We start from the raw sequence: 21,076 nt of genomic DNA, 5'->3' as shown, positions 1-21,076 counted from the left end.
AGAAGTTGACAGAACTTTATCAACATCAATGTTTCTATAAATCTATAATGAGGAGAGGATCCAATGGACTCCTTTTGGACCCCTGGCTTGAATTGTAGGCGTGATGGTGGTGGAATATAGTCTCAAGTGCCGAAGATGAGATTACAAGAGATTTTAGGTGAGTCTATGGGTTGGAGATTTTCAGGTGAGATTACAAGAGATTAGATTGAACCTGGATTTGGTCCAATCCGATTCAGTCCAATGTGAGTCCATTACAAATGGACCAGGTTCAATTTAATCCAATGAATATTTTGGACCATTTTTTACTGGTCCAATTCAATGTTTAGTCTAATATGTTCAAATTTGTTTTAATTTAGATTGGTTTCAACCCAAACCTGGTCTATTAACACCTATATTCTTATCTTATATCAATGAACCAGATATTGGCTTAATCCAACACAACCCAATATAAATTTATTATGGATGGACCAGGTCCAATCCAATCTAATAAATATTTTGAACTGGATTGGTTCAATCCAATATGTCTTGTTGGTCCATCCAATCCATCCAAATTGATTTTGGATTGGATATACCCCTAGTGCTATTTCGACCGAATAAAATAATTAAAATAACCTATCGAGCAATGCAAGTAGGAACAGTTTCCTACTTGCATTTACAGAGACGTCAAGAACCAGCTCCCTCACGCCGGTGGTATCAAGCGAATGCGCCGCCGGGAAACGACCTAAAGTACATGATTTAAAGTACGGGTATTAGTTTCTTTATCAAGAAACTAATTGAATCTTGATAAACTGATATATCTCTTCCTGTTGTTGTTCTTCTTCCTCTACAAAAACATCTGCTTTGAATTGGAGTTCGATTAATTTTACGTTTTAATTACTTGGGCTACTTTTTTCCCCTTGAAGATTTTCATGTAGGAGGAACTCTATAAACGAAAAAGAAGAGAGACTGTTTTTTTCCAAGATTTTCTTCATCCTGATTATCATTTGCTTCAGTGCCGTTGTCGTCGTTTCTAGCCAACATGGACTTAAGTCCAATGGTTCTTCTATTCTTGCTAGTATTGAACTCCCCGATCACCTAAGCTTCAATTCAGTCATAGCTTCGGAAAATACAGGGTGTCGTCTCACAAAGACGAAAACTTCTTCGCATAAACCAACAGAAGCAACCATTCCAGAGGAAGAAGATGGTGATGACGACAGAGATAAGATAGTAGGAGCTCCATCCAGTAAACCAACGGTGAAGCTCCACCTCAAACACAGATCGATGACTCATGGAGATGAAGCTGGGAAAAAGGAATCAGTACATCAATCCACCCATAGAGACTTGACCAGAATCCAAACCCTTTTCAGAAGGATTACAGAGAGGATAATCAAAACACGGTTTCAAGGTTAACAGAGAAGAAGTTGGTAGGGCTGAAGCCTATGGTTGCACTGGAAGTGGCACCGGAATCTGACACAAGTGGGTTAGTCGGAAGACTTGTGGCAACTCTGGAATCCGGTGTCAGCCTCGAGTTAGGCAAGTACTTCATGAACATTTTTGTGGGTACTCCTCCCAAGCATTTCTCTATGATTCTTGATACTGGTAGCGATCTCAACTGGATACAATGTCTTCCCTGCCATGACTGCTTCGAGCAAAATGCCCCCCATACAATCCACAGGAATCGTCGTCCTTCCGAAATGTCACCTGTCGTGATCCTCGTTGTTAGCTGGTCTCCTCCCCTGGTCCCCCACAACCTTGCAAGGCTGATAACTAGTCTTCCCTAGACCTGTTCATGGGCCGGGCCGGGCCAGGCTCGAGCCGGGCTTTGACTCTTTATTAACAGAAAAATGTTAGGCCCGAGCCCGAGTCCGGCCCGACCAGCGGGCCTACAACTTGGGCCCGAGCTTGGCCCTGATAAAAAGCTCGAAGCTCGACCTAATAAAAGAAATTTGAATTTTTAATTTAGATGTTTTTTTCCCCTATTTAAATGAACAATGGGCCTACAAGTGAATCAACAACATTCTCAAATCAAAAAATTTATTCAAATGGACATCACATAGGGTTTTTACTTAGGTTTAACTATAGGTCGGGCCGGATTTACTTAGGTTTAACTATAGGTCGGGCTGGGCTATTTTGGCAAAGCCCGAGCCCGGCTCAAATTTTATGCGGGCCGGGCTTTTTGGCCCGAGGTTAAGCCCACGTGCCAAAAAGCCTGTTCAAGCCTGTCTAGGGGTCGGGCCAGGCCGGCCCGTTGGGCCACTCAGCCCATGAACAGGTCTAGTCTTCCCCTACTTCTATTGGTACGGTGATCGGTCGAACATGACCGGAGATTTTGCCTTGGTGACCTTCACAGTGAACCTGACATCACCAACTGGAAAATCATAATTCCGAAAAGTTGAGAATGTCATATTTGGATGTGGACACTGGAACAAAGGCCTCTTCCATGGGGCTGCCGAATTGTTAGGACTGGGGAGGAGTCTCCTTTGTCATTTCGCCAACCTTTCTTCTCTTTGTCGGCCTCTCTATCATTTCTCCAACCGATTTTGAAGAGAAGGGTGGAATGGGAGTGCTAGGAATGAAGAGGAAGGTCGACTATCTTCTCCTCTTTCGTTCGTTCAACCCAGAACGAAGACAACAGAGGATTAGGGAAAGGGAATAAGAATGGTTTTTTGTAAAAGGGTATTTTTGGTATTTTGAATTTTTTAACCCGCATGTGAGTTTCTAGCTGACGGAAATCTAACATCGGGTACCAAATTGTCACAAATTGAAAGTTCGGGTACTAAATTGTCACAAATTGAAAGTTCGGGTACTAAATTGTCACGATTTAAAGTACAAGTACTAAATTGACACTCGGCCTAAAGTGCAGGGTACCTATCGAGAATTTCCCTATTTTTTAATACTTCTTAAAGGGGCATTTTACGACCTGAATGTCTTTGTTTTCATTTTTTTTTAAAATTGCCACATTAGCAAAAAAACAGAAAACGTGTTCTCAAACTCTGTTCTTGTTTTTAAAGAGAAAAACAAGTTGGTTTTCTTTGGAAAAACAATATATGTTTTTTGAACCATCAAAATAATGAATTTTAAAATAAAAACAAATTTTGTAGTGTAGAAACTATATGATTTGTATAAACATGATATCAAATAACCAGATAAAAACATGTTTTTGAAACTAGAAATTCAAGAACATGATTTTGGGTTTTACTTCTGAAAACAAAAACACATACAAAATCAAGAATATGTTTTTTGTACTTTTGTTTTGAAAAACAATCTATTTTCAAACCAGAGGGTTTTGATTTATTTTTATGCCTCTCCGTTCTACAACTCTAACTACATTGATTCACATTCCGAACTACTCAAGTTCATATCCACTGCATTGTTGGTATATAAAAAAAAAAAAATCTGCACCAACCAATACCAATTTGTCATGTCATGTATAAAAAAGTCTTTAATTTTGAAATGGGGAATAGGAATGGCAGTAGGGTGGGGATCATATTTCCCATCCCCACCCCCGATTCTGAAATATAATTAACCTCCATCCCCGTCTCCAATCCCCACTGGGGATAAAATTTGTCTTCCATCCCCGATCCTCGATGGGGATGGGTTCCCACGGGGACCTGAATTCTCGAAATTTTTTTAGATAATAGTATTTTTTTTGAAAAATAAATTTACTTAAAGTAAATAAAAATTTTAAATTATAAATAACACACACATACACACATATATAATCAGGGTCGGGGCGGGGCGGGGACCTCAATCCCCATCCTTGACCCCGACCCGCCAAAGCAAGTCAAGTCCTTGTCGGGGATGGGGAAAATTGCCATCCCTAATGGGGAATGACCGGTTAGAGTGGAAAATTGCTATTGGTTTGGTGCGGGAAATTTTGTCCATGGAAGGGTGCAAAAGATGTGAGTTTGGATTATTTTTACTTGATCCTTAGGCTGTATTTGGTTGCAATGCAATTTAATTTGCATTAGTACAAATGCATGAGAGTGCAAATGAAAAAAAATACAAATTCTTGTTTAATTTTGTTTTGGGTTTTACTTTATTCTGCTTCATGTCTTAATTTACTTTATTTGTATTGCAACCAAATAAAATAAGCTAAATTTTGAACAAGAAAAAGTCAGAATTTACACTTAAATCATTTGCACTGCTATGGTTTTGCATCAGTGCAAATTTATTTGCATTGCACTCTCTATGCATATACCCTCTTACAAGAATCACAATGAATGGTCCACCTTGAAGAGCTGCCCGGAAATATATAATTGGTATCAGGGTTTTTGGAGTCACAGGCCCTAAAAGATACCTTAAGGCTGTATTTGGTTTGAAGGAAAAAGTAGGGAAAGGAAGGGAAATGTAAGGAAACCTTTACAAATCTTGTATAAGTTTCCCTACATTTCCCTTCTTTTCCATACATTTTCCTTCAAACCAAACATAGCCTAAAAGTAGTCCAGATCTCATACAACTTTCTTCTTCACTTTCCTTCAATATGTGCTAAGTGTTCCATTATAGGTAGGGTTGGATTGGACCCTATCTAAATCAAAATCAATTTAGATGGATTGGAGGAGCCAATAAGACATTGAATTGGATAGTCCAAACTTAATGGTCCAATGTATTTATTGGATTGGATTGGATCTGGTCTATTCATAATGAATTTATATTGGATTGGATTGAAGCAATATCCGATTCATTGATAAAAGATAAGAATACAGGTATCAATAGGTTGGAACCAATCTAAATTAAAACCAATTTGAACATATTGGACCATCTAAACATTGAATTGGAGTGATCCAAAACGGTATAAAAATAATCATCAGATTGGATTGGACCTGCTCCATCTGAAATAAATTCATAATTGGACAGGATAGCATTGGACAAAATCCGGTCCAATTGAGGTATATAGACAATGTTTAATATAAGATTAACTTTTGTCTTTTATTGTTCTTTTTCTAAAGTAACTTCTTTTTTTCCTCTTTATGTGCTTGTGGTTATCAACAATAAAGCAGAGAACTTTTCTTTAAAAGTGAATATGTTATGGCATAAATAGCCTAGCTAGAGCCTCAGATAAACGGCCACGAAAGACCGTCCACCCGCACACACAAAAAGAGCTAAAGACGACTCCACCATTTATATTAGATATATAAATTTTCTTTAGGTTGGAACCAACCAACAAATTGGAATGCCTTTTAGCTTTTATCGCCTTGCGCTTGCAGGATTCGACTAACATCCTCGTCACTATATTCTCTCAGCAGGTAAATTATGCTTCGATAAACCTCTATTTTTTTAGCTTTGGCTTCGAAAAACAAAATTGAGCCAAGAAAGAAGTGTTCGAGATCGAGCATTTCGTAAAGGTTGCTTTTCAAAACACAACAGAAATCAAAATACTTTTACGCTCTAATGTGGTTTGAAAGCACAAACCCTGAAGGCCTGAAATTCATCCAAATACAACCTTAGATAATTTCTGTTTTAACTTTTAATGCCTGTCTTTTAGCAATCGGTACGAGAGGCAATGCATGATAACGAAAAAAACGTATAACAATGAATCAACTGACATAGTGGGTCAAAATCTATAGTGCATTTTATGGAAGTTGTTATAATTTAATTCAAACATAAACAAACTGTGATAAAATAATACATTATAGTGATATCTGTTGTGGAAAAAGTCTAAGAAAACAGATTTGAACGGTACCCGAATAAAAGTAAAATAGAGATAAAGAGAAGTAAGCATAGAGAATACATAGATTTATGTGGTCCATCTTATAATCTATATCCACGGGTGAAGAAAGAGCAAAAATCCACTATGTAGTTAGCAATGGAGAAGAAATTCAGAATTGTGTACACTCAACCTCATTTATAGAAAACCCTAAACCTTAAAATATACCTAATGTCTCTCTCTTCTCTTATAAGACAAAGATTAAGTATACAAAAGAAAAAACCCCTAAAAATACATAATTATTCGTATTCGATTTAGACCTATAAACTGAATGGATCGGGTCCAACCCAAACCCTACACTTTCACCACAAATTACTATGAAATTTTTGCCTTCAAATTTTTCTCAAATTATTTCAGAACGGATTCATGAAACAGGTGACCACAAAAAATTCAAGACACAAACGTAACAATACCTTTTCGTGTAGTTAGTCTTTAATGATAAGCACACATGGTAAAATTCGAACAAATGAAAAGTAATTAAATACACATGATAAATCATATTGATTGGAATTTTGATATAATCATATAACATGCCATAAAAATTTCGGAAAAGTATAGACAGACCCGATGCAGATTTTTGAATTTCACTGTAGATCTATATTCAAACATTCAAAATATCAAAAACCCCTATTCTATACACCAATATCGCCCGTGAATTAATATCAATTCCGAGCTTACACCTACCCGATCCCAACTGTACTTTAGGCCAAAAAATTCTGACCCTCATGCGCACAATCAGTTGGTGAAAACTTCTGACTATTTGGGAAAAAACAGGTTGGGCTGTTTCGGGCTTCCTGCACATGACATGTTATGATGGGCATGAGGTACTTGCAACCAAAATTCTTCTAGCAGAAAAGTCAAGCAAGAGACTGAATGGGATAATGTGTCGTGGATGAAACTCCCAAAATCTCCCCATCAGCTCAAAGCTCTTGACGTATCATGTCTCTCTAGTATCATATATATTTTTTGGTAGAACTGATCTTATAGATTTACTTCCTCATTCTCCTTTCACCTTTTCTCTTCTAAAAACACAGTGGCTCTAGGGAGTGTCATAAGCACAAAAAAGCAACATTATAAACGTTTCAACAAAACCTTATCAAATGCCACTGAAGCAGCTATCTCACCCTATATATTCCTATTTCACTTTATTAATGCAAATCAAGGGTCCGTTTGATTTACAGTTGAAAGTATAATTGGAATGGTTTATTCCCATAATCTGTTTGGTTTAAACAAGAATAGGAATGCGAACTAGAATTAGTAGAAATGGGATTTCATTCCCAAGAGAGAAGCAGGGAATGGCCATTCCTTACAGAAATGAGAATGGAATTCTGATTCTGCCCAACCAAACAGTTGGAATCGGGATAGTTCATCCCGATTCCGCTTCTAGATCCCTATTCCCACAGAAAATGAGGCCTAAGTATCTCTAATCACAAAAAATATCCTTCTTTGTTCCTTAGAGGATGCTTAGTAGTAGTAGTGTTGCATTGCTATTGCATTTGAGGTTGATCAATACAAATTGATATTTCTACCTAAAACATCAAATTTGATGCGTCTCACATTCATGCATTTTTCTAACTGAAGTGGCACTCATATATGATCTGACAATACATGTTTCTCATAAATTTGTATTGATCATGGTTTTAAAACCATTGAATCAGAGAACAAACTGCTAACCTAGACAATTGAAGCACAAAACAATTTGACCCAAACAATGATTCATGGTTTAACAAAAAAATATTTAGGCCCCGTTTGGTTCGCTGGAATGGACTATTCTGATTCCCACTGTTTGGTTGGGCAGAATTGGAATCCCAATCCCATTCCTGCTATAATGGCATTTCATTTGAAGGAATGGCCATTCCCTACCCCTCCTTTGGAAATGAAATGCCATTCGTGCTGATTTCAATCCTCATTCCCATTCCTGTCTGAACCAAGCAGACTATAGGAATGGACCATTCCAATTCCAATTCTGAACAGACCCTTAAATAGTGGGAACGACAACAAAATGCCACTATACCAAACACCCCTTAAATATTACTATTATTTATTAATTAGTAGCTAAATATATCTTATATTACTAATATTATAATTTTTAGTTTGAATTTTTTAATTTATTGCCTTCATAATTTAATTTATAGTTTTTTTAGTTATCAAAATTAAATTTTATTAGTTAATAATTAAAATTAAATATTTAACAAAAATTAATAATAAAACAACAAAATCTATCTAACCTAAAAATAATACTTGATTGGATGTCAAAATAGATATATCACATCACCTTTTATTTAAAATTTGCTTAACAAAACTCATGCATGGCATGAATCCCAACTAATATATATAGTTATAATGCCCTCTCTGATGAAAATTTTGGGGGTTGGTTTGGCATGGCCCATGGCCTAGGCCCGCATGGGCCCGTGGGCCAAGCCTTGGCCCAAGTCGGGCTATGGACTAGGCCAAATCTATTTTTGCTTATTTATTTAAAAAAATTGAAAAAAAAACTTAAAATTTTAATTTTATATGAATTTTGATGTATACATGTCAACATTCGATTTTTGCTCGGTCCGTCACCTGAGCCTCCAATTCACCCCAAACACCCGATCAGACCCTTCCAACCTCTCCAAAACACTAAAAAACCTAGAAAACCCAAATTTCACCTCGAGAACCCTCAGATCCACCGTTAAACCTACTCGATACCTATCCGATGGCCCCGATTGACCCTCACTTACACGGTTACACCTCATCCATTTCATCAGACATGACCACCAGACCTGGGACATCCCAAAACACCTACCCATGAAATTTGAACTCCAGATCCCTTCGTTCACTCGTCCATCAAACAAAGATTCCATTTCGACCATTCTCACACCCATAATCCATATCCTTTTGATCCGAACACATCTAAACCAATCAAACTTTTCCAATCACCCTAGAATACCGAAAAACCCCTACATATGAAATGTCATCCCAAAACACCTAAATTTGCCCTCAATCACATAAAGATTTCATTTCGAGGCTCTAGATTGATCGGATTCCAAATCCGCCCGATCCAGGCCCAGTCAGCACAACCCAGCCTTACCAATCACCTCAAATTACCCAAAAACCCTGACCTGAGAAATTCCAGCTCAAAACACCTTCATTTCCCCTTGATCACACAAAGATTTCATTTTAAGGCTTCAAATTGACCAGATTCCAAATCCGCCTGATCCGGGTTCAGTTGATTCAATTTGACCTTGCTGATCACTTCAGAATGTCCAAGAAACCTATCCTATGAAATTTCATTCAAAAATACCCTCATTCACCCTTTCATCCAAGAAGATTCCGTTTCGATCAATCGCATTAGCCCCCACATACAAAACCCCCATCCCGGTGACACCCACCTCAACCCTCCTTTGTTTTTTAACCAAAACCTCAGCCGTCCATCAAGAACCCCGATTTGACCACCCTCGGACCCGGCTTGACCAGAACTTTTTTAAATTACAAAATACCCCCCATATTTTAGAAATTACAAAATAGTTCCCTACCCCCATATAAAAACAAGATGACTCTTAATTAAACCGAACAGGGAGAGGATTTGTCCGAACAGGGGAGCCGCGCAAAGGAGAAGACTGTTCATCTTCTTCCTCTTTCGAACTAGCGGCGGGAGCAAGGAAGGCCGTCCTCCTCCTTCGGTTCGCTGCTCCCTCCCTTAAATTCCAGCTTTTTTCGCCTTCGTCCTGCTCTCCTTTTTTTTCTTTCGTTTCCGCCAGACTCAGCCATATAGCGGCTGTGAGACGAAGCTCTACCACCATCAGTGCTCCTCCTCTCTTTCCCTCTAGTTCCTGTTGTTCCAAAATACATTACGGTCGCCATCGTCAGTGTCGTTTGCCATTTATCACTCCTTCAACGCAAAACCGAAGAGTTGCAGAACGAACCTCTCTTCGGGCTGAATCCCCTGTGCAATATCGGTGCTCTAACTGCCGGACAATCTTAGTTTCTTCTCAATCAGAAGCGGACCATCCTTCTCCCCATCGAAGTCTGGCCAGCCGTTGTAGTATCCGGCGACGTCTTAGGGAATCAGCACAAATCAGGATGGTAGGGATGAATAAAGGGAAGAGCCGATTCCCAGTAGGCTCATGTACCCTTCTGAATCCTATCTTGTTTGAATATTAGTTTCGCATATGTTGATATATTCTCTTTGCGATGCTGGATTGTTTATCTCTTTATCTGAAATGCTAGTTTCTCCCTTTCATCAATCTTCTCTGATTTTTTTTCTTTTTTTTTAACCATTTAATAGTATATATATATATATATATATATATATATATATATATATATATATATATATTTGAATCCGTCTTTGCTTATCGTAGTTTAAATCTTAGTTTCAGTTGTGTTCCCCTGTTTCTGTATTGGTCTCATTTTATTTAAATTTTATCTGATGTATCTTGCCGAATCATCAGTGTATGTAGCTCACTGTTTTGCCGAATAGTTCTACCGCTTTTTCTTTGATGCATTTCGTCAAACTGCTTTGCTGAACCATTAGTATGACATTTTATGTTCTCTGAGTTATCTTCATTTTATGTTCTCTGAGTCATCTTCCGGTTATACTGCTTTGCCGAACCATTAGTATGTCATTTTTTGTCCTCTGAGTTTTCTATTCAGCATGCGGAGTATTGGAAATTGTAGGCTCTCTATAATAATGGTAGACTGTTATTTCTTTGTTCGGATTATTTTCGTTTAATAATATGATTTAGGCCTTTAATTAATTCAAAACTGTTAGTTTCTTTAATTCCTTTGGTTTATATATACTTGTCCTCAGTTTCCCATGTGGGCCCCACCTTTGGACTCAGGAGAGGGGTGCCTAACCCCTTTCCTCTCTCATCCAAGTCTTACCTGTACTGACTGGACCTGTGCATTGGGTTATTTGGAGTCACTACTAAACTGAGTACGCTTTCCGATGTTGCTCCCGAGGTCCCATCACCTCCATTTCTTAATCTGAAGGGTGGCGTCTCTATTTCCAGCCCATATGAAAAAATGAACCAGTTTTTTCCGATGTTCACAATACAATTGCTTATATATACAATAATTAAATAAATTAGTATAACAAAATTAAAAAAAAATTGTTTATTTTATTAATATATTATATACTATATATTATATAATTATAATTTATATAATATATTATATGATATATGATATATATAAATATTATGTATATATATATGGGCCGGGCCATGGGTCGTATGGCCTACTTGATCGTGCCATGCCGTGCCAGCCCGTGGACTTCAAACCCCAGGCCCAGCATGGCAAGGACCATCGTGCCGAGCATGGCATGGCCCATAGGCTGTCGTGCCATGCCATGTCGGGCCGGTTCAAAATTGTACGGGCAGCCCAGCACGATTTAGTGCACCACCGCTTTACCCAACTATTTAAAAATGAGTGGGTTTGATGAGAGAGGAATCAAAATAGTCCCTATTTCACAGAAAGCATGACTCTTGTTACAGGTCAATCACAAAAAAGGATCCGTGAAACACACTGATGCACTTCCACAATTGTGGAGTATTTGCTGGGAGCCTACCGGGCATTTTCGTGGGTGGGTGGTGGTTTGGGTTCGCATGTGAAAAGACTAATAGTGGCCTTGTTTATTTTTGTAATCAAAATTAACACATAGGGTTACTTGTACGTTTTAGCAAAAAGCAATCGGTCACTCCCTGAATACTTAACACCGAAGCAACAAGAAAACATATATTACTAAAAAAAAACTACTCTGACTATGGAGCCCGGTGCATATAGGCTCAGTGAAGAGCTACAGATGGGATGGGCCTAGGTTTGGCTTAGCTCGAATTAAAATATAGGTTTAATTTATATAAAATATATAGAAGAAGTACAAATATATATAAAATATAAGGATTTGTGCTCTACATTTTTGTATTCGTACTCATTTTAAATTAAATACAAAATCTTATATTTTATATTATTTTTTATATATTTATACTGTATATTTGTATTTATGCTCTTTTCAACTGAGCCTTGAACTGTATTTGATTGCAGTGTAATTTAATTTGTACTAGTACAAATGTACATGAACGCAAATGAGAAGAAAAATGCAAAATTTTATTTAATTTTATTTTAGGTTTTGCTTTATTCTGCTTCATGTCTTAATTTACTTCATTTGTAAATGCGGTCAAATAAAATAAGCTAAAATTTGAAATAAAAATAGGTCAAAATTTATACTCAAATCATTTGCACTGCCACACTTTCGTATTTGTGCAAATTTATTTGCATTGCAACCAAACACAGCCTTGGGAACAAATTCGAAATAATATTTGATTTGAATTATAATTGCAAGCTTGAATTTGGTTCAATTAGACTAACCAGTTTTACGAGCTGAGCTTCATTAGACCTGAGCTTGACTTGTATCAATTCACATCAAATTTTTCTCGAGCTGAGTTTGAATAGCTTGAAAAAAACTCAATTTATTAGCTTTTGAGTTATCACATCTTTCTCGCATCATAGATTGTCCAGCAAATATAAATGACACAGTAATAAAATCGGATTAATCCTTATAAGACCATGCTCACACCGTTCACACAGTCCCTTGCAGCCTTCCATTAGAAATATCTTACCATTCCATGAAAAAAAAATCATGGTCTTGCGAGCACTGAATCCAATCTCCCCAGCAAGGCAGCAATAGGCCCAAGTCCCTCTTATATATAATATATTGAATGGCAGCTTGGCCCGATAACCAGACTCAGCCGGCCTGGTGGTCTGGCCTAATTCCCCCTGTATGGTAACCCCGGCAGATTGCCACAATTCTTTTCTATTGGTAAGAGAACTCTTTTTCCCTGCTGTGACTCTGTGACTCTGTGACTCTGTGAGTTGGTGACAGTTACTACCGTTGACCAAGAGAAGTCATGAATATCCTGGCAAGATCAACACAAAGCAAGAACTAGAATCACCCATCATCTTGTTGATCTTGGCCAGGTCTATGCCTTTGTTATTTGGTGTATGGCTAGTAGAAACTGCTTCTGCAAGCACATCGAAGGAGGAGAGAGAGAGAGAGGAAAAGAGCAAACATAATTCTATATGATATTTTTCTTCTCTCGTTCGTTTTCCTTTTTAGTATTTTTATCTCAAGACAATCAGTTCTTTTTACAGAAAGTCGGCTGGTTGTAAGTAAAAGCAGGAGAGATCATTTCTTTCTTTCTTTCTCTTTTTATTGTTCCTATCATTTCCACTGTAATTTAGACCGGCAAAATTGGGGGATTATGGCAAATTTGTGGAATTGATTTCTGTAGCAGTTATCTCGAAGAATATAATCTACCGATCCCGGTGTCTAATGGTCCGCTTCTCTTTCTGATACTCAGAGATTCCAATAGAGAAAGCGGGAGAGATTCGGAAGCAACAGCGAAATCGAGTATTCCAATGGAATAGATTCTCTTGACGGATGTGGCGAGTCCTCTACCTGCTCCTCTATGGCAGCTCGGAAGAAAGTGCCTCGTCATGTTGGCATCTCTGGATTGATGGAGAGAGGCGGAGAGATTGAAGAAGATTTTCTATCCCACAGAAACATCTATGATAAGATTTTTGTGGCAGTTGGAAAAGAAGTAAAAGAGAATGAATCCACTCTACTTTGGACGTTGAAGAACTCGAGAGGGAAGAAGATATGCATCCTTCATGTTCATCAGCCGGCACAGTTCATCCCGGGTCCGAGTGAGTTGGATCTAAATTCCTGGAAAATAAACTTTACCGATTTATTTCCTTTTATATAATTTAATATTTGAATGTTCCTTTCCTAATTTTCATTGTTGTGAGTTCTTGAAAACTCCCTGGGGCATCTATGACTACAGCAAATTGATCGTCCGGATGAATTCGGGATAAATTTAGTTGAACTCGATGCAATGGATTCTAGCTTTTAACCAGGGGGTTATCTGAAATAAGTAATCTTGAACAGTAACTAAGAATTTATCAGCCAGTATCAAAATGATAAGCTGTGGACAAAATTTTAAGGATGAGGGAGTGAGGATTATATATAGTCCATTGAGCCTTGTGAATCTGTTCCAAGTTGGAAAAAGTAGGATGAAGTTAATCTAAACTGACTTCTTTTCCAAGAAATGTACAATTGATGTTGGAAGCCATAGTCTTCTCTGAAGTATTTATGAGCATGAATGATCAATCTAAATCTTCACTTCACCTTACCCCCTACCCCCACCCCTTATATAAAATGGTAAAGGTAAATGTCTAAATGATTCTCCAGTTTTTATACAACCTCTTGATCCCGTAACCAAATTTTGTAGTTTCCATTGATTACTAATGTTTTTTTCTTTATTTTTTGCCATTTATCTTTTCTGATTTGCAGTGGGTACAAAGTTTCCAGCAAGCAAAGTGAAGGAACAGGAAGTTGGCGCATACAGAGAGCTGGAAGAGCAAAGGATGCATAATATTCTAAACGAATACCTTGTCATATGTATTAACCAAGGGGTATTGTTACTTTTGCTTTTCCCTGCTAGTCTTTCAACTAAAGTGATAATTGAATGAAAAAATGGTTAAATCCTTGTAGCAATTGTGGAATTGAAATAATGACATGCAGATTTAGCTAAGTAAATGGTTGAAAATAGAGGAGGGACATTGTTTCTTGTACTCTTTTGATTATTTAAGATATGTATATGCATGTCACCTGTGTATGTAAAGAAGTAACTTAATTGGTCATTTAGGTTTATTGTCAAGATAACCTACTAGCTTCTGCAACATGGGGAGATGATATGTAGTATCTGAGCTGTCTATTGGCTGGGGACCCTATACATTGACCATGTGTGATTCCCCCAAACAAGGTCAGCCCTATACCCATTGATTCCCCAATAGCTAGGGAATTCTTATGCTTCAGATATTGGATTTTCAATGCATAGGAGTTCCAGTGCATCAAAAGTTCAATGCTAATGCATTTGAATTCTCACTTGAATTTCAATTCACACAATAGCTAGGGAATAGGGAAATGCTAATACAATGACACAGCAAAACAGTGATAAAAATAGCACAATTAGGGGTTGGTGTTTATGTAGTATTCATAATAAGCCTTGCTTTTCACTCCAATACCACTGCCTAGCATATTTTAAGACCTATTATTTGAGCATCCCCTGTTTTTGAGAAAAAGGGCACTCTTATTAAGGACAAGTATAACAGTTCTGTTATCTAATACAATAAAGCTAATCCTTGAAAACAAAAACATTATTACCCTCTAATACTAATTAATAAGGGGCAGGCTATGTGGGGTCCTGGAAGGGTGGAATGGATTCAGATCTAACCTCTGTGTTTTCTTGCATGAAGTTTTCTCTGACTCAAACCCATGTTCTCATGCTTGTCAGCCAAAGATAATTTCACTGATGAGGGATGCCTTGTTTACCAAAAATAGGGAGTGCTCAAATCAGCAACTTTAAGGAAATGCTAATGAGAATGGCTATTCTCGGAGTTAGCTGTTAATGTAACATTATGAACCTTGAACCTAATAGCTGTTCCATACTATATCACTTCCAAATTTGAACCATGATTTTAAAATCATGAGATCCACACAACTTTTGCTCAGATGTTCTAATCAGCTATTCACCTCATTATCTCATAGATTAATAATTATGCTATCCAGATACAACAAGGGCATGGCTGGATACAGTGTCAGATATAGAATTTAAACTAAAAATCAAAGTATTGGACATGGTATGGTGCCCTAGTACAGGTATCTGGTAATCATAGATTAATACTAAAAAAATCAATGACCTAAATTGTTTCATTTTGTAGGTATGGGCAGAAAAACTTGTCATTGAAAATGATGATATCAAGAAAGGTATTGTAGAGCTTATCACTCGTCATGGGATAAAAAATCTTGTTATGGGAGCAGCAGCAGACAAGAAGTACTCAAAGTATGAACTCCAAAAGGACTACCTTTATTTCGTAGTCAACATGATCATCAAACTTTTGATCTTAGGTGTTCTACAATACTTGTCATATACATGCTAGACCAATTTATGAATCTTATTTCTTGAATCAATGGACTATGTTTTAGAATCCAACAGTGCCCAAAGATCGAAGTATTGATTGTAGGAGTTTATTCTTGAGTTAAAACCTTGGTTTATTACACTTAACCTCCTTTATTTTCTTTTTGATAACTAACTAGTACAAGAACTTGCTTCCAAACAGTATGAGCTTTTCAATAGTTTGTACAAAACTGAACATTCAAAGGATGGAAGAGCTTTACATTTGCAAGAAAAACTACTATCTGAATCCATCCATGAAACCCCAAACTTAGCTTATCTGCCAAAATATTTAGGTTGTAATTCAGTTTGAGAAAAGACAATAGTGACATTCTTTATTAATGTCCTTAGAGAGCTACGGATGAATGGTGTCTTTTATTATTTGGTGCCTTGTATTAATTAAGCAATGCCTATTTTGTCGGAATACATTTTCTGGGATGGATGAGCTGGTAAATTCAGAATGATTTTGATGGGAAATTTTTAAAAGCAACATGATGGTCTCATTATTTCAGGAGAATGACAGATCTCAAATCGAAGAAAGCAATTTATGTGCGTGAAAAAGCACATTTTTCCTGCTACATATGGTTTGTTTGTAAGGGGTTCCTCATCTGCACAAGGTAGACTTTGGATTTGATAAAACAAAGCAGTCTTATTGCTTGTCATGGAAATTTACACTATAATCATATCTAAACAGGGAAAGAGAAGGTATATTTGTATCCCCTCCAATTCTGCCATCCAGTCCATTCAGTGAAATCAGCCAACAAGAGTACTTGAAATCTCTATCCTTTCCACAGGCACAGGTCCATTCTTTGGCACTTTCTAACCCATATCAAAGTGACTTTGGACAAGCAAGATCCTTGCAATACAGCACTCATGAGCATGGAGAAATAGGTGCAGCATTTTCTTCCCATGAAGGGTCTGGAAGAATACAAACACCAGAGAGACAGTTAAGTAGTGAGGGAATTGCTGGTGAATTGGAAGGTATATCAGGAAAAAAAATCTCTCAGGGTTCAGAGGATCTAACATGGCCTTCAAATGAGGAGGCAATATCAGTAAGAGAAGATCAGAGTGATGATGGGTCAGGGTTAATCTCTTGGCATGATTCTAGCATGGAACTTCGCTATTCATCTCCTGCAAATAGACAACTGGTATGTATTTCTACAACTGGTCACTACACTCAGTCATGCCTGTTAATAATGGTTTGCATTTGGACATGGCCACTTGGATTGGGCATTCTTTCCATATTCCCAACACTTAAACATAGCAACATTACCTGTGTTCAGTGCCTCAGTTCCACATTTGTATTTAAATATAAAAATCAACTATTGGTTAAAATACTTCATCCTTTGCTTGGATGTGTTATTGGCTTGATTTGACTGTGAGGCTGAGTGGACTTGAAACTCCCTCTAAATGCTAACTGCTTGAGATCTCCTGCAGATTTTAGTGCTTGGTATTTTTATTTACCCAGTCTGTTAAATTTCTTTTAACTAGGTGAAAGAAATCCAACATTTGTAATTATGAGAGACCAATGTTTCTCAAATACCATATAGTTGGCTAATTTGTAGAGTATCTTTTGGATTTTTTAGCTGGATGAAGGAAGAGGAAATGGTAATATGTATGATCAAATGAAAAAGACCATGGAGAAAGCCATCGAGGAGGCTGAGAAAGCAAAGAAAGAAGCATGGGAAGAGTCTACTAGGCGTCAAGAAGCCGAAATGGCCCTATTGGAGGCTCAGTGCAGGGTAAGTTCATCGATGGTTCTTAAGTTCTTTGTTTCCTTATTATGCTTTGACCTTGCCAATGGCCGGATACTTTGATGGGCTTAATATTTCATCATGAAACTTTAGTAATTCTTGTTGTTGTGCTTAATTGGCTACGTCCCATTGTAATTCTCCTTGAGTTCCCCTAGAAAGGAGCATCATAGTGTGTGTGTGTACAGTGATCTAACAGTCAAGTTTTACATGAAACTAGAGAACTTTCATCTTCTTCTCATGAAACTCACCAATCACAGCCAAATTTTTACAGGCCAAGCATGAACTCAAGCAAAGAGAAGAAATAGAGGAATTACGTGCAAAAGAAAAACAAGAACTAGAAAGCATGAAGAGACACCAAGGCAAAGTCTTGGAGGATCTTCGGATTGCACAAGACCAGAACTCAGAATTGGAGCGGACATTGGAAGAGCTGGAGCAGAAGTTCTTCTCTGCCGTCGAACTCTTGATATCTCTTAAGAGCGAACGAGATCAGTTGCGAAACGCAGTCAGAGAAGCTAAAAACGAACGAGATCAGTTACGGAACGCAGGCAGAGAAGCTAAGGGGCTGAGGAGGAGTGAAGAGGAGGGCGAGAACCCGGAGAATCTGCATTTCTTTTCGAAGCTCTCTTTATCAGAGGAGGGCGAAATCCCGGAGAATCTGCATTTCTTTTCGAAGCTATCTTTATCGGAGATTGAGGAAGCAGCTCGCAACTTTGATCCGTCCTTGAAGATCGGTGAAGGAGCAAACAGTAGTGTCTTTAAAGGACTTCTTCATCACACTCCAGTGGCTATAAAGATGTTCCACTCTAATAGCTCACAAGCCCACATGAAATTTCAACGGGAGGTAAATCCGGTGCAAGTTTCGTATTTCATACTCCTGCTTGCATTAAACGCTATAGATGACAAATGCAAATTCAATAATCAATTCAACCTGTACATTGGGGCTGTCTACGAATTCTATGGCCCTATTATACAAGAATTAATTCCATTTCTGGTACATGCTTTTTGTTTGACATTGGTTTGTGTCTCTATTGGCAATATGGATTCAGGTGGACGTATTGAGTAGGATGAGGCATCCAAATCTCGTAAACCTGATCGGAGTCTGCCCAGAAGCTTGTTCGCTCGTATACGAGTACCTGCCTAATGGAAGCCTCGAAGACCGATTGACGTGCAAGGACAACACTCCCCCTCTTTCATGGCAAACGCGAACCCTCATTGCCACAGGGATATGCTCAGCCCTCATCTTTCTCCAATCCAACGCACTTCACAGGGTTGTACATGGGGATCTGAAGCCCGCCAATATCCTCCTCGACACCGACTTTGTCAGCAAGCTCAGTGACTTCGGTATCTGCTGCTGCTTATTTCCCCGTAAGGCGAACTCGGCCAGCAGCTCCACCCAATGCCATGAGACTAACCCAAAGGGAGTCCTCGCTCACATGGACCCTGAGTTCCTCGATACAGGAGAGCTAATACCAATGTCGGATGTCTACTCGTTTGGAATTGTTTTGTTAAGGCTTTTGACAGGGAGACCAGCGATGGGGATAGTGGAGGAGGTGCAACATGCCTTGGATAAGGGGAAGTTAAAACAAGTGTTGGATGGATCGGCAGGGAACTGGCCTTTTGTGCAGGCACAGCAATTGGCTCATTTGGCTTTAAGGTGCTGTGAGAGGAACCTGAAGAGCAGACCCAACCTTGCGTCAGAAGTGTGGAGGGTGCTTGAACCAATGAGGGCTTCCTGCAGAACATCGTCGCCCTTCTGCCTGGGTTCAGGGGAGCATTGCCGGGCTCCGTCCTATTTCATTTGCCCCATTTTCCAGGTCAGTAGTAAGCTTACTCTGTATATTGGTTGGAACAAATAGGTGTCATTTGAACTGGATTTGGTCCAATGTGAATCCATTAAAATGGACCAGGTCCAATCAATGTCTGGACCAGATATTGATTTAGGATCGGTCCAATTCAATGTCTGGACCGTCCAATCTGTTTAAATTTGTTTTAATTTAGATTGGTTCCAATTCAAACCTGGTCCATTAACAACTATATTCTTATTTTATACCAATGGACCAGATATTGCCTCAATCTAATGTAAATTGGTCCAATTCAATACCAAGCACCAAAATCAATTTGGATGAATTGAAAGAACCAACAAGACATATTGAATTGGACTAAGCACCAATCCGTTCAAATTGATTTTGTCTTGGACGGAATCCAACCCAAAACTGGTCCATTAACACCCCTAGGAACAATAATATAAAATATCATAGTTTCTTGAAGCAGAGAAATTGAAGAAACATGTGAACTGTGATCTTTGATGCAGAGAGTAGACATAGTTGTTGCAAAGTTTTTCTCATTGTATTTATAGTTGAAATTGCAGGAAGTCATGCAAGACCCGCATGTGGCAGCAGACGGTTATACATATGAAGCCGAGGGAATAAGAGCATGGTTGGACAGTGGCCACGACACTTCGCCCATGACAAACCTTAAGCTCGCTAACAGAAATCTCATCCCCAATTACGCCCTCCGGTCTGCAATTCAAGAGTGGCGACACCAGTGACGGATCAGCCATGATTTTTTTTATTTTAGTTTTTACCTTTGTAAAGTATCTCTATTTCTTCTTCTCTAGTTGAAGTTAATTTTTCCATTTTATTTGTTTTGTCTATAGAGCAAAAAACGAAGGTTTATTTGCGTGCAATGTGTAGAACTGTACAAAAATGACGATACACGCAAAGGATGAGATTCTTTGGCGTTTATAACTGATAAAGAGAAACTAGATCTAGATGTTTAGTCTTTAGTGAGCTTTAGAGAAGAGGGTGGCACAAGCGCAAAGCAAGGCATGGGAGGAGCGAAGAGCGAGGAATTTTTTTTTTTTGGTGCAAGCAAATGAAGCTATCCTCTGCACGAAACGAAAGGGGAAAACCAATTGAAGAAAAACCCTTATTTTCTTCAGCCAAGAAAAAACCTGTTGCAGCCAAATGTGGAGTAGAGGGTAATAACTTCGTTTGAGGCCGATGGGTCTAACCTATTGAGAAAAAGAAAGAAAGAAGATATCAGAGGCCACAGGAGTTATTTCAGGGACGAAGACTCCGATGGTTAAGTTAGCAAAGAGCTGCTAGGGGTCGGACCAAGCAAGAGAGGAAACTTAAAGCTTGAGTTCCATAGAGTCTTTACCTTAATATGGGAGCCCCTTTTTATAGTCAGAATTGCCTTAGAGGAGTAGTAGTTGGGAGCAGGTGGTGGTGGTTGGTAATGAATGGTCAAGATGCATCCGACCAACGCCATGTGTCAAAATTTGCATCACATCTCGAGGTCGTACTTCATCTTTAGAACCTTTCGCCTTCAAGATCCGATGGAAAACGTCTCACAACTCAACCAGCCTAGAGGTGTAAAGCGTGTCGTGCCCACAAACAGCCCATGGGCTGTGCTGTGCTGGCCCGCGGGTCGGGCATCGGGCAAGAGCTATTTATTTTTAAAAAATTGACAAAAAACTTAAAATTTTAATTTTATATGAATTTTGTGTATACAAGTGCTTATATATACAACAATTAAATAAATTAGTATAATAAAATTAAAAAAAATATTTAATTTATTTATATATTATTATATAATTATAATTTATATAATACTACATAAACATATATAAAATA

General features: G+C 38.2%; 1 protein-coding gene and 1 pseudogene across 5 annotated transcripts; both read left to right on the top strand.

Moving 5' to 3' along the window:
* Positions 1–622: 622 nt before the first annotated feature.
* Positions 623–2,523, top strand: LOC148804246 (uncharacterized; annotated as a pseudogene).
* Positions 2,524–9,239: 6,716 nt separating this feature from the next.
* On the top strand, positions 9,240–20,210 carry LOC104596044 (U-box domain-containing protein 33-like). Of its 5 annotated transcripts, none has more exons than XM_010257035.3 (10): positions 9,240–9,754; positions 13,030–13,375; positions 14,022–14,143; positions 15,452–15,573; positions 16,197–16,301; positions 16,379–16,832; positions 17,271–17,426; positions 17,710–18,279; positions 18,485–19,252; positions 19,795–20,210. In XM_010257035.3, exons 2-10 carry the CDS (start codon positions 13,138–13,140, stop codon positions 19,984–19,986), a joined length of 2,727 nt encoding a protein of 908 aa, XP_010255337.1. In that variant the 5' UTR covers positions 9,240–9,754; positions 13,030–13,137; the 3' UTR covers positions 19,987–20,210. The 5 variants fall into 5 exon arrangements, with proteins under 5 accessions (XP_010255337.1, XP_010255339.1, XP_010255338.1 ...); XM_010257037.3 differs by having other exon boundaries at positions 9,244–9,797; XM_010257036.3 differs by lacking the exon at positions 9,240–9,754 and adding an exon at positions 12,353–12,488.
* The last annotated feature ends 866 nt before the right edge of the window (positions 20,211–21,076 follow it).

This window comes from Nelumbo nucifera, chromosome 1, assembly GCF_055504915.1.
Source record: "Nelumbo nucifera cultivar China Antique chromosome 1, China Antique-T2T, whole genome shotgun sequence".
NCBI lineage: Eukaryota > Viridiplantae > Streptophyta > Magnoliopsida > Proteales > Nelumbonaceae > Nelumbo > Nelumbo nucifera.
This window is presented reverse-complemented; position numbering and strand designations above follow the sequence as displayed.